A 13,447-nucleotide genomic window follows, 5' to 3' on the forward strand; every position below is an offset into this window, starting at 1 on the left:
AAAACATTTTTTTTCTTTTATTTAAAAATATATTACTATTATTATTTTACCGTATTGTTATGAGTACAGATCTTGCACGAAAAGTACATTCCGATTTACGCGTTAACTTCAAACTTAGTTTACTGCTTTGTACATTTACACGAGGTATAACAAGCAAGTTGCTCGTTTAAAAGCAAGCAGGGAAATAAGCAGACGTAGTACCTATAGTAAACGCAAATATTTCTCTCGAGTTAGGTCAGTGGGATTTTTCATTGGTACGGTCAACTTATGCGCCAGACGCGACACTGTTAGGACGCTGTCATTTGTTCCGGTCGGACGAGTGTTTCCTGTGCGAATGACGCTTCGCGGAAAATGATCGCGTTCGAGGCCGCATCGGAGTTATGGAGTCGTTACCAAAGGAACGGTGTCATTTTAGTCGTTTCGATTTAGTCGCAAAGTTACTCCGACATTTTCTTCCGTTGTATTTTCATGAGCAAACAAGAAACAACCTCAAACTTTCTGATTGTAAAATCACATTCGTTGCACTGATACTAAAAAAAAATCTACTTTCACGTTTTAAGGTTCAACGAGTGGACTTTCGAAAAGAAAAAGAAAAGGAGAGTGATCCTTTCAAAAGAAAAATAAAAACAGAACTTTTCTACGAGAATTCCTAGCAGGATATTTGAAAATTAAATATGACCAGTCATTCGATTTTATTTCGAATCGTCCGAGCAGCGTAAATATACAAGAAATAGACGAGAGAGAGAGAGAGAGAGAGAGAGAGAGAGAGAGAGAGAGAGAGAGAGAGAGAGAAATGGAGAGAAGTCGGACTTTCGTGGCTTTTACGGTTTGCTACTCCCGTCTTGTTCCTCTTCGCTGGCTAACCGTTATACAACATCCGCTCTACCACAATGCCCGCGCCCGCTGAAGTCCCAGCCCCCATTGTCTATTGTTATACAATCGTTATTCGTTCTCTCGACTTGCTACAAAATTCGATGCGATAGGATACTAGATGTGCGAGCTAATCTGCTACGCACATATGTATAAACAAACTTGTATAAGTAGAAATAGGAAACGCGAGAGAAGATATTTGAATTCTGGTGTGAATCGGATAATCCAATTTTGTTCTCCGTCTCTCGCTCTATCATTATTTCTCTTTTTTCCTGTTCTTTTTAATTTCATTCCTACGACTCTTGTCGTCTATAAAGTTCACAGAACGTATAAGCTACGTGTGCGCTGCGAGCATCGATTTTCATAGCTTCCATTTGACCGTCGGCGTCAATCGTTGTACATATCGTTGCTACGTAACGTGTATAGGCTGAATATATCGTGGTAGTTGAAGAAAAGGGAACATTAGATCCAGTCGTAGAAGAAAATTTTACTTTGAAAGCTTTCGTTAAGCGTAAAAAAAGGAAAAAAGAAAAGAGAAACGAATCGATCGAGTTTGCATAAATATTTCTGAACCTTTCGAAAAAGTAGAACTTCTTTTTTATGAGGACAAGTAGATATAAATACACGTTAATTGAAAAGGTGATTAGTAGTGAAGAGTGCCTTCGACAATTCAAACTTCTCTCTCTTTCTCTCTATTCCTTTTTTTTTTAATTCTTCTGTCGAGTGTCTTTTTGATAGCGAGACACCGAATCTATTGAAACGACTAAAATATGCTCCTACAAATAGTACACGCTACTACCATATTCACGCGATAGTACTTTCCACTTTGAAGTTCCATCTGGTGAAACGTTAAATATTTATACGGCTTTATTCCCTTTAGGATTTCCATGCTATCTTTTCGTACTCGCTCTTGTCTTATGTACGTTCGTTCGTTCGTTCGTTCGTTCGTTCGTTCGTTCGTTCGTTCGTTCGTTCGTTCGTTCGTTCGCTCGTTCGCTCGTTCGCTCGTTCGCTAGAAGCTTCAGGGAACGATTCTCTTTAGATGGAAAGTCAAGGAAACCCAATATATGTAAGCCGAGTGTCCTTATTCGCAAAAGAAAAACTCGAAAATGGTAAAAATTAATATGGCATTCATACCATTTCGAAAAGTCAACCATTCCGTACTTTGTCCAAATCCCTCGTCGTACGCTTTCTAGGATTAATTTTTCTTAGCCGTAAGGAGAAGTTCTCAGCCATTAATGCTGAATTACTTGAGGAAAATGAATAGTACGGTGGAAACGACCGACGAAGACGAGCTCCAAACATTCTTCAATCTTAATGCCACCGGATTTGCATCCCTGATCTTAAGGCGCTTGCTACCCGTTGAAATCTAATGCGATTCTCTCTTATTCTCTCTCTCTCTTTCTTAAAATGTTCACGTCTCACACAAGATCGAATCGATCTACCGTGGTACTTAACGACCTTTTTGAATATTCAACAAAGTCTGATTTCCACGCCCAGTTACAAATCTTAACACCTTTTTCCCCAGTAAAATCCTATGAACATTTGAAAGGACAGAATCAAAGATAGATGCGGCAAGTATAGCTGGTGGAAAATAGAAATTGTAAATTCAATGAACGTATTCCTTAAAGCAAAAGTTTCATCTAGTGTTTCTCTCCCTTTTCTTCTTTTTCTTCCTTTCAATCCATCCGAAGAAGTGTCTTCGCTCTCTGAAGATCTAACGAGGCCTAACCCTCTTGCGAAGCTCGACGAGCGCGCGGTTTCTCTCGCAGCAAAGACGGATCGGCGCGCTGCTTGAGCACGCGCTAAGCGTTTCAGTTCGACTCATGGATGCGATTTCTTCGTCCTCAATTTCTTTTCTCTCTCCTCTCAAACCGAGATATCCGTACGGGAATTTCGCTCACTCGCTCGCTAGTTCGTTCGTTCTTACCACTAATTTCGAGCTCGATTTAATCTCTCGTTCCAAGACATCTCGACTTTCCTTTCGTTTCTTCGTTACGAATAGCGCGATGCGAATCATTCTTCAATTCTCATATAGATGAGATCGATATTCGTCTGACCATGACAAATGATATTACGCTTGAATGATTAAAATGAAACTTGTCGAACAAATTTCTTCCTACCCTCTCGAAATGACGAATTACGATGAATCGACATTAGTCCATCGTTTGCAAGAATAATTTGAAATTCGTCAAGCGAAAAACGTCTTAGACTTACTAATGAAATAATCTCGAAATTCAAGATTAATTTATGTACTCACGTACGATACCACGGAGTATGGTAACGATAAAGAAGAAGAAGAAGAAGAAGAAGAAGAAGAAGAAGAAGAAGAAGAAGGGGTATCGTTTCCATACTTAGATGACCGAGCACGATAGGGCGATCGATCTGCAACATATTCTCTCTCTCTTTCTCTCACTCACTCTTTTTCGTTCTATCCCTATCTTGAAAAGAACATACGTTGGTTAATCGAGTAATACTCAGTGGGTAACACGATTATAACATATAAACGCTATATTAAAGCAGCGTTATCTTTTTGCTCGCTATAATAGATTCGACAAAAAACGAGAAAAAAAGAATCTCGTTAAATTCAACAAGGAGAAGCTTTTACGACCCTTCAGATTTTTTCGTCTCGAGATAATACATTTTAAATGAAAAAAAAAAGAAAATAAAAGAAGATTAAAAATGTGAAAACACTTTTCGCGTTATTGTCGAGTGAAAAAGCAAAAAAAAATAATGTGGCACACGATCGCGTCCGACTGAAGAAGTCAACGACCTATTACGTGGTTTACTTGGCCAAGTGAAAACTCCTGTTACATAGAGCCTATTGCGAATAGAATTGTTTGGGTACGAATAAAGTACGAAGAATCAAGCATTTCAATTTTTCTGCGAATCTTCAAAGAAAAATACGAAACCGGAGTTTCGGAGAAATTAACTCACGATCAATTCATCAAGTTATGTAAAATATTGATTCGTTGATCTTGCGATTAATTCGATGGCAAACTTCGCACGATAAATAGAATATAATGTGACGGTTAGCACGTGCTACCACGAACGAATTTCGCTATATACGCGAATCCAATTAACGAGTTGCCGTACGGCGGGATTAATTATGATCGCATTATATTTGGAGATAGGCTGTCACAATACAAATACGCGTGCGTATAACGTGTAGTTAGTTATCTATATAATAAATATCTACGTGCAAACGTGGAAATTTCGAATTACGTACGTTTGAATCGATCAATGAAAATATCGACACCTCTTTCGTTCATAAACTCGAACCACGCATGATATTAATTTTAATAAACGTTTTCGCACTCTTCCGTGTATTACAATAAAAATGACTGTAGGCTTGAAATTAAATTTCCTCTCTTCATTAAAACGGGAACCTCCAGAGAGAAGCATTCGAATTTATACCGATGTTCTCCCTAATTCGATTTCGTTAAGGTTCTTTATGCAACGATGAATTAAAATTATTTACCTACGTATAATCATTCAGAAAAATATTCAGATATTTTGTGGAATAGAATAGTATTTTTTCAAACAAAGCATTCTGGATTTTTTTAATAAACTTTTTTAATAAAATGAAACAATTAGTACGTAATATGAAATATGTAAAAGATTTTTTTAAATATTCTTTTGCTGTACCAGAGTATAAATACGAAAAAAATTTATATTAAGAGATCTGCAAAATGCATATAAAATATTTTATATAAAATATTTTATAGAAATACATTTTTATGAAAAAAGAAATATATGCATGTTGTAGATGTATTTGTCTTATTTGTATCTTGTAAATATCTTGAAAATTAATAAATCCTAGAACGAATTTAACTAATTTTAACTGAATTTAACTAAGAGATCTATAAAATATGAATTATATTATAAAATTTATCATTTGACCACGAAAAACTCTGTAGGATATATAAAAGATAATGGAATTAATGAAATATATTTACGTAATTTTTATAAAAACATTTGATAAAAAACTTGAACTTAGTATTTTGCATGACTACTAAAACAGATAAATTTCGTTTTAAATCTAGACTTAATTATTATACACTAACTGCTCCATATCTATTAAAAAATTCAGAACATATTTTCTTTAGTCTAAAACAAATTATTCCATTTCAAAAAGTGCTCAAATATTTTGTAAATGACTATACTTTGCATGCATTTATATAAAAATTCGTCATTATATTCAAGCAATTAATAATCGTCCAGTATTTAAGTACCTTCGTTTGGATTATGATTTTTTCATGATTTTTACATCGAATGTTATCGCAAAAAAAAATTCTAATCAAACACATGTTCTGCATCGATTTTCAATCTGTTAATCAAACCTGACGTTTATATTTTTCCGACATTCGTTCTCGATTTTATACGAGAGAAAGGAAAAATGAGAGTCAAAGAAAGAAGATAGTAACGAAGCAGAGTCGTGTGAAATAGAAAAAAGATAAAAACTTCCACGGTGTTGTCGCTACCGGCACATCTTGCAACAAACGCGTTGTTATTTGCAGTACCGTGAGAATTAAATTTTCCTCGCGGCACAAAGTTTCCCGCCAGTAACAACGGCGCGAAAGATCTGACTTCCTACCGACGCGTGTCCATGCCTCATCTTTTCTACGCTACGCAAAAAAGTCGAAACTGTTATATAAGTACAATACACTATTATTTATATACATTATAGTTTTACATACATCAATAGTAAACCAGAAATAATAATTAAAAAACCGTCCATATTCATTAACATTTTCAGCTTTCTGCATTTACAATATTAATCTAATCAATACATAATCCTTTTATAATTCCATTTTATATATACCATACCGAATTATTTGTAAGTGCCATATAAAAAAATACAATAGTTGTATTTTTTTTTGCCTTTATTCATTATCCATGGACCCAACTGTCTATCGAAAGTAAATAATTGAGAGCATAGGGTATAAGAAAATTATTTTATTTTGATTATTTTAATTGATACAGATTTAAAAAGAAAACAAAAAGAAGTCGTCGCGCGTCGAAAAAAAATAAAAGTTCTCTCGTGCTCACACCGTAGCTAGTTCGATATTATCGACCAAATAATTTTCATCCTCGTGGTGGAGGAAGATTCCGCATTAGCCTCGACGAAACAAATATAAAGACAAATGTAATGTAATACCATTCGCTTTGGCTAACGAGGGAGGCTTCTCGTCTTCGTTTAGCTCGTTCGTTCGCTCGAAATGGCCACTCCTAAAGCTGTTCTCGCGATCGATCGATCGCGATTCTCAATACTTGAATATAACTACGGCTATGACTATGACGATGACTATGACTACGACGACAAAACCCATGGAATCCGGATGGCCAAGAAAATCTCGATTTTCTTTATCGCATGATCACCTCGACGATTACGAGAGACGAAGTGAGTGGTCATACAGATGATCTCTTTACGCTCCTATCATAAATATTGATCGATCGACGTGTGGAATTATTAAACAAGAGTACAAATACTGAACTATTATATCTTCTTTTCTATTGCCTTCACTCTCGCTCTAATTATTACTATCTTACATTATATTATACTTGTATGTTATACTTTTGTCATACTTTGTAATTACAAATTATAATTATAGTATTTAAATGATTTATGATTTCTATATAATATTATATGTATAATATCACATATGCTTTGTCCTTACTCATTTATATTATTTATGTACTTACAAATACGAAAGAATTTATTCTAATTCAGTAAATCATATTATTCCTACTCTCCTTATCGGTTTTTTTCTTTCTTTTCTATTTATGACCAGATTGCATTCGACTTTATCGATTTCACCATTCTACTAGCAAATTCAAAGCTCGTAAAAAATGTTACTTCTACGAGAAATTCCACGTTAAAAAACTACACCGAACGAATTTCGATAATGCGACAAGACGATGAATAATTTACTAATGATTATTCACTTGGCGTAGCTTAATTTGAAAAAGCCTGAATACTTTTACACTCCTTTCAAATTGATAGTCTCGAAATTCGAAGGACCAAAGGAAAAACGATTTCGTATCGAAACGTAGACATCATTATCACTGCTGTTGTTAGCAAATCGCGTAACTCTTTTCTATAGAAAGTTTTCCAAAGCGCTAATTTCCCGTAATATACGAAGCGCGGTTGCGTCCAAAAAAGTTTTACCGCGCAAAAAAGCAAGTTGAAAAAGGAGCGAAGAGAGGAAGAGAGAGAAAGAGAGAGAGCTCGTGTCGCTCGAACGAGCGTGCGAAATCGGCGAACGTCTCGTAAAACTAAGAATCATCGTTTTTAAAGTGCTTCTCGATCGGAAGAATATAACGAATCGTTCCCTTTTTCGATCGTTCCGTTACGGAGAGATGAATAAAACGGCGTCACGGTTTCACGCACAACCGAGACGATTATTGTCAAAGAATAGAATTATTACTCGATGATAACGAGTTACTTGTAGGGAGCGAATTGTTTCGGTTTATTAGATAAGAAATTTGTTTTCAATTTCGGTGACAGAAAGAAAAAAAGGAAATGATACCTCCATAGTTTGTAGATTATAGAAAGCCACGCGACACGAAGAGAATAACACAATGTTCGATAGTACGATAAGGTGTACAATTTGGTTCGATATTTTCCTTTGCTTTCTCTGTATATTATGTATAGATACGTAGGTGTATAAACCCATATATGTATGATATATATCTATATATGTATAATATATATATATCTATACCATAGAAACCATACGCGTATGTACGTTCTCACGCGCGTCAAACGGAGCGTAATTCTCGTCCATATGATATGGCACGTAAGTAAGCTACATACGTAAGTGTAGGGTACATACATCCGTATGTAGGACGTTGTACATATATATTGTACATACGGAATACATACTACGTATAGATTATAACGTAGTTCGGCGCCTTTGCGCTCGCCGGCACTCGCCTAGCAGAAAAATCAATAACAAGCGTGGTATGGCGTGGCGCGTCGTGCTCTCTCTCAGGTGCCCGCCCGCTCGGTCGCCTGCTTGGCTGCGCGAGAGGAAGGAAGTCGGTGGCAGGAGAGGTGGCCAGTCAGCCAGGAGGTAGGCAGGCAGGCAGGCAGGCAGGCAGGCAAACAGGCAAGCAGGCAAGCAGACAGGCCGACAAGCAAGCAAGCAGAGAGGCAGACGATGGTGGCGGCCAGGCAACCGATCGAGCGAGCGCGAGCTCGGTGGAAACGAGTCACCTGCGGCACACTGACGTACCTTTGCGATCGAATTCTCTCTATCCCTCTCTCTCTTTCCTTTTCTCGAAGGTACACGCGTGACGGGAACGCGCGATACCCTATCTTCGTAATAGTATGTGTATACGTCTATATATGTATGCGCGTGCGCACACCTACACATGTTACCAACGCGTCTGCGCTGAGTAAAGAAAATAAGGGGGAGGAGGTAGTCGACGGCGCGTGCAAGGTGGAACGAAGAGAGAAAGATGGGAGAGGGGGTGAAGAAGAGGGGAGAGAGGAAGAGAGAGAGAGAGAGAATGTGTGTGTCAGTTCGCGCGTGCTCGAGAGACGAAGAAACGGGGAGAGGACAAGAGCGCGAGTCGAGCGAAGGGTCGCTTGAGCGCTCGCGCACGAGCACACGAAAGGCGCGGAGGAAGCGTTGCTTTGCTTCCGTCGAGTGAGCGAGAACTAGCATCGCCGCTGTCCAATGAATACTAGAGAATGTGTATGATATATATAAATATAGGCATATATGTGCATGCGGTAGAAAAGTCATACATATACGTACCTCGTCCTCACCGGTGGCCACCGTGTTGACGGAGTCCATGCTCTGAGAGAGCGGCGCGTCCATCGTGCAAGCTAATTTGCCGGACGGTCCGGGTTTACCGGAAGCTGCGGTACGAGCGGGTGGCGGTGAGGAGTCCACCGTATCCCGTCTCGGGCGTTTTAAAGCGGGAGGCGTTATGGTTGAACCGGCGAAGACGACGGGCGCCTCCAGGACGTATCGGTGGAAGTAAACTTTCGAGGAGAAAAAATCGGCCCTTTTGCCACCTCCCCCTCTCCCACCTCCACCACCACCGCCTCCTCCTCCTCCTCCTCGTCCTCCTTCACTGCCGCCCACTTCCGCTTCCTCCACTTCCTTTTCTTTCTAATTCCCCTTCGTTCACTTCTTCTTCCGCTTCTTACGATGCGTTTCTTTCTTTGCCTTATCCTCTTCTTCCTCTTTTTCTTCTTCTTCTATTTCTTCTTCCTCCTCCTCCTCCTCCGTCGCCGCTGATGCCGCCGCCACCACCACTACTATGTCCACCTCCACTAGCACTACCACCACTGCCAACACTACCAACAGTCGATCTCCTCCACCAAACGAAACAACGACGGCACCAGCACTAGCACCACCTGCACCACCACCTCCACCGCAACCACCACCAACGATAACAACGACGGCCGAGGGCCAAGCAAGTCGCGGTGCTACTGCCACCGTCGTCACCGATGCACCTGTCACGCGTTCGCTCTAAGGGTCTTTAAGATAGAGCGAGAAGGCAAGACGGAGACGGGAGAGGTTAGCGATGTCCAAGAGAGAAAGAGAGAGACGAGATGGATGGACGAGAGGGCTCGCGAATGTCTACGTAGCCTGCAGGTGTTCCCACGCGTCTATTTTCGAGCAATCGATACACACCGCACATACGAACACACGCGCACGGTGTGTGCAACTCTATGTTTCTCCTCTCCTTTTGACTTAACTTAAAAAACTATTTGATGTGTCAAAAAGAAGAGCAAATAAATTGATCTACCGTTGTATTTCTCAGCGTTCGACACCACCGATCATTTGCCGATCATTACTCTCTCTGGTGACGTTGCAACTTCCGTTCACATTCGAAGAACACCTTTCGTTTGTTCTACCTCGATTAACGACGATCTTCTTTGCGTGCGAGCACATACGGTATCCAAATTTTTTTATTTTTATTAACCAGATTTTCACAGGCCTCTCTCTCTCTCTCTCTTTCTCTCTGCCACTCCGTCAACGACGACGACGACGACGACGACGACGACGACGACGACGATGACGACGACGACGACGACGATGCCGACGACGTAGAGGAGAAGGAGGAGGACGTTTCGTGCATAAAAGCAGAAAAGCGCGAGATGAGGACGCGCGCGCAACTTTCCAAATGGGGTAGGTGGTGGGCTTACTGGTAACGACGATCAGAACGAACAAGACAAACGATGATAATGTAGGCGTGGGTACTGATACTTCCTTCCGATGTGAACGCGCGTGGACGTAAAAACGGGACGTTCGAGAGTATAGTAAGGCGAGTCGTTATAAAAACGAGCCAACGGAACGCCAAAGGGTATATGTATGTATATGTATATGTATATATATATATATCTATTTATATATTTCTATGTGTATATATATATATCTATACATATATATATATATATAAGTAAAGATAATAACGACGTCGTTACACGAGCACCGCGACACAACTGGTACGCAGGCTACCGATAGACTGACGGGCCATGAACGAGCGCAACGAGCGCAACGAACAGCCAGGTGAGAGGGGAGTTGGTACGCGCGCGCACACACACATTCGTGGGGTGTCGGTTTTGTCCATCCGCCAACTACCACCAGCACTCACCATCGCTAGCACCACCTCCACTGTAGGGATGAGGCGGCCTTACGATGAGCTTTCTGGGTCGGAGGTAGGCGCGAGCGCAGGACTATGTATGGTAGGGTGAAAGGGCGAGACTGGGGGTGTCACGCGGTAAAATACGACGAGAGGGGTCAAGGGGTGGGAGCGGTGATATGCATCGCTATACTCAAACATCGTGGTAAGGTCGCACACTACTATCTCGTCCAGAAAGCAAGGAATCGTAGATGCGTTCGGTACTACATATTTTCCTCCAGCTTTGAAATGGGAGAATGATGAAATAGAGGAATACGGTTATATAGTACTCTCATTCCTCATAGTAAAAATGTCGGATACGAGATAGAGATAAAACGGCCATAACCAAGAGAGAATCAGTAAACGAGAAGGATAAATAAACTATAGCTTTTGTTTTCCTTTCTTTAATATTTTTTTCGTTGATAGATACCTGGCGCCTTTGACAAAAAAGGTCCTATTATTTTGTGGCTATATTTTGAAACAACACGCGACAGGTGCACTTGATCCGAGGGTTGAAGCTCTTCCGCATGTTTCAAGGTATGATCGATGATTCTACGAAAATTCAGCTGTTCCATTTATGACTTGGCGAAATTTTGATCCTTCGTTGAGGACAGGTGCATCGGCATTGATAATTTGTGAAAAAAAATCATATTTGATCGATGAACGCAGTTCATTTCACAAGTCTTAATATTTTACCTTCTTAATGTCACAAATATATATTTTTGCTCAATCTTTTCTGTGTATATACGTAGACATTTGCGTTCTTGTTGCGCATATTGTAAAAGAAAGAAACAATAGAGTAGAATCTTCGCAGCCATGACCCAGCTCAGCCGATGCCAAGAGATCGTAGCGCTCCCTCTTCGAAGAAGATGTCCCAACGTTGACCTTACCATCTGCTTCGCTACTACCTCCCACTACAAATTTTATCGGTTTTGTGGCACAACCATCGTACAGTTTGTATAACTATTTAAAATCAATCTACTGGATCGTGCTCAATATTTAATACGGATAAAATAGGAAGAGGCGAATCGTGCAGAGAGAACCTTGGAACTCGGACTGAAATCGTCGATCCTATATTTCCGCATTACTCCTGTATTTTTTCATGCACCAATGCAATCAAGGAATGCACACTTTTATATAAATAGCATACTCTGTGAATAACAATTTTCAGTTATCAAAAAAAAAAAAAAACGATGCACGATTTAATTATTTCACCTTTCAATTATTCAAAAGGTATGTTTTTTAGATTAAAACAATGTAAAAAATATTTTTTAAATTTTCACTATGCATCTTTCATGTTCCGTCCATGTTTAATCTTGCTTCCAACCGATGACACTATGGCGCTACTATCTGTTTCTATTGATGGTAACATTGGAAGCGACATAAATACAATAAATGTCCGAAATTCTGTTATCTGTTTACTTTTTATATACTATTTTGATGTAGAAAAAGACTAATGATTATAAAAACATTAAATTCACGCAATTGATTGCTGACTTTGATAATATAATTTTTATCAGTTTTTTAATTAGTGTCAATACAAAATTATTTTTATACATATTTTTCTCATGTATTATTGTAGTAATATTTCAACATTATTTAAATGGTTGACAGAATCTAATTTTCTGAATTGTATAGTTAAATAATTTCAAACTAAAATTGTAATACGTACGTTCGTATAATAAGTAAATAATATGAACATATTGACGTAGTTCATCAATGAATATAAAAAAGCTTTACCCTGTGGCATATAGATAACGTTTATATCATATGAATCACATAGTTATGTTTAGTCGTGCCGAAAAAAAAAATAGAACTAATCATTCAACATTCAAAAAAATTCATCTAACTTACATAGGCATATTAAAAAATAAGTCTATGATACTCTAAACAAAATTAATTATGCTTCATTTAATAATTCACACTTGAAAACATAAAAAGTAACTTCGTTAATTACATTAAAATATTTCTATTCTAATATAAACTAAAAAAAAGTACTCGAAAAAACTTAAATTCTCATAATCTATCATTTGACTGTTAATAATACTGTTTGTCTATATTACTGATACTTCTTAAAGAATATATTTATTTATGAATAGCATTAGTAATTAAAAAATGTTGGAATATTCGCAAATACAAACACAAAATACATTTTATCGCATGTAATTCATCGATTTTTACGTTACAATTTTTCAGTTACCGACCTAGAAACTGATGATACTTATTGCCTACAGAATACGGCAAGAGAGTCGCTTCGATCGTTTCTTCTTCTATTTTAATATTTTCTTCAATATTGAATATGTATTTTACGAAAAAAAACATCTTCCATGTGATAAAATGTTTATTTTTAATTAACATTTCCGATTTAATGAATGATATTCAATTTTTTAGAACAATTTTTTTATTATTATATATACATTATAGCAATTCGGTTGAAACTTCTCGAACATTTATCTTTCAATAGTATTGAAAATATCGAGTGATTATTAATTTGATTGTTTTTTTTTAAGCGATATTAAAAAATCTGTAATTTAAATGTATAAATTATTTTCTGTAAGCGGGAATTATAAATGGAAACAATATAAATTATTCTATCATGTCATTAGAATCAATTTGGAATTGTGTAAAGAATACGATTAAATAATTGTGTAAAGAATAAGATACCAGTAGTTGAATGTACGAAAGATATATGCATATTTATTTAAGAACAACGGAATGGAAAGATAGATATTTACTTTTCCTCAGATCTATATAGAAGAGGGAGGTGACCGGTCAAACTCCAGTCCGCTGTTCCGCAAAGCAAGATAGCTTGCGTTTGAACAACGATATCAACATGCAGCTACTTTAACGTAGAATAAATTTAGAAGATTTTCTTATTATGTACAGTCTGCTTCTGAACTTTGTTCCTATTCAAATGTCAATTTTTACA

The 13,447-nt window shown here is 38.0% G+C and overlaps 1 protein-coding gene across 1 annotated transcript in view; it reads right to left on the reverse strand.

Annotated features, from left to right (window-relative positions):
- LOC122628346 (protein couch potato-like) overlaps positions 1-8,926 on the reverse strand; it is a 29,222-nt gene extending 20,296 nt beyond the window's left edge. The window contains exon 1 of the mRNA XM_043810563.1: positions 8,640-8,926. Coding sequence (XP_043666498.1) covers positions 8,640-8,702 — 63 coding nt within the window. The 5' untranslated portion in view covers positions 8,703-8,926. The remainder of the gene's footprint in view (positions 1-8,639) is intronic.
- Positions 8,927-13,447: the final 4,521 nt, after the last annotated feature.

The sequence above is a fragment of the Vespula pensylvanica genome, chromosome 4 (assembly GCF_014466175.1).
Source record: "Vespula pensylvanica isolate Volc-1 chromosome 4, ASM1446617v1, whole genome shotgun sequence".
Taxonomy (NCBI): Eukaryota; Metazoa; Arthropoda; class Insecta; order Hymenoptera; family Vespidae; genus Vespula; species Vespula pensylvanica.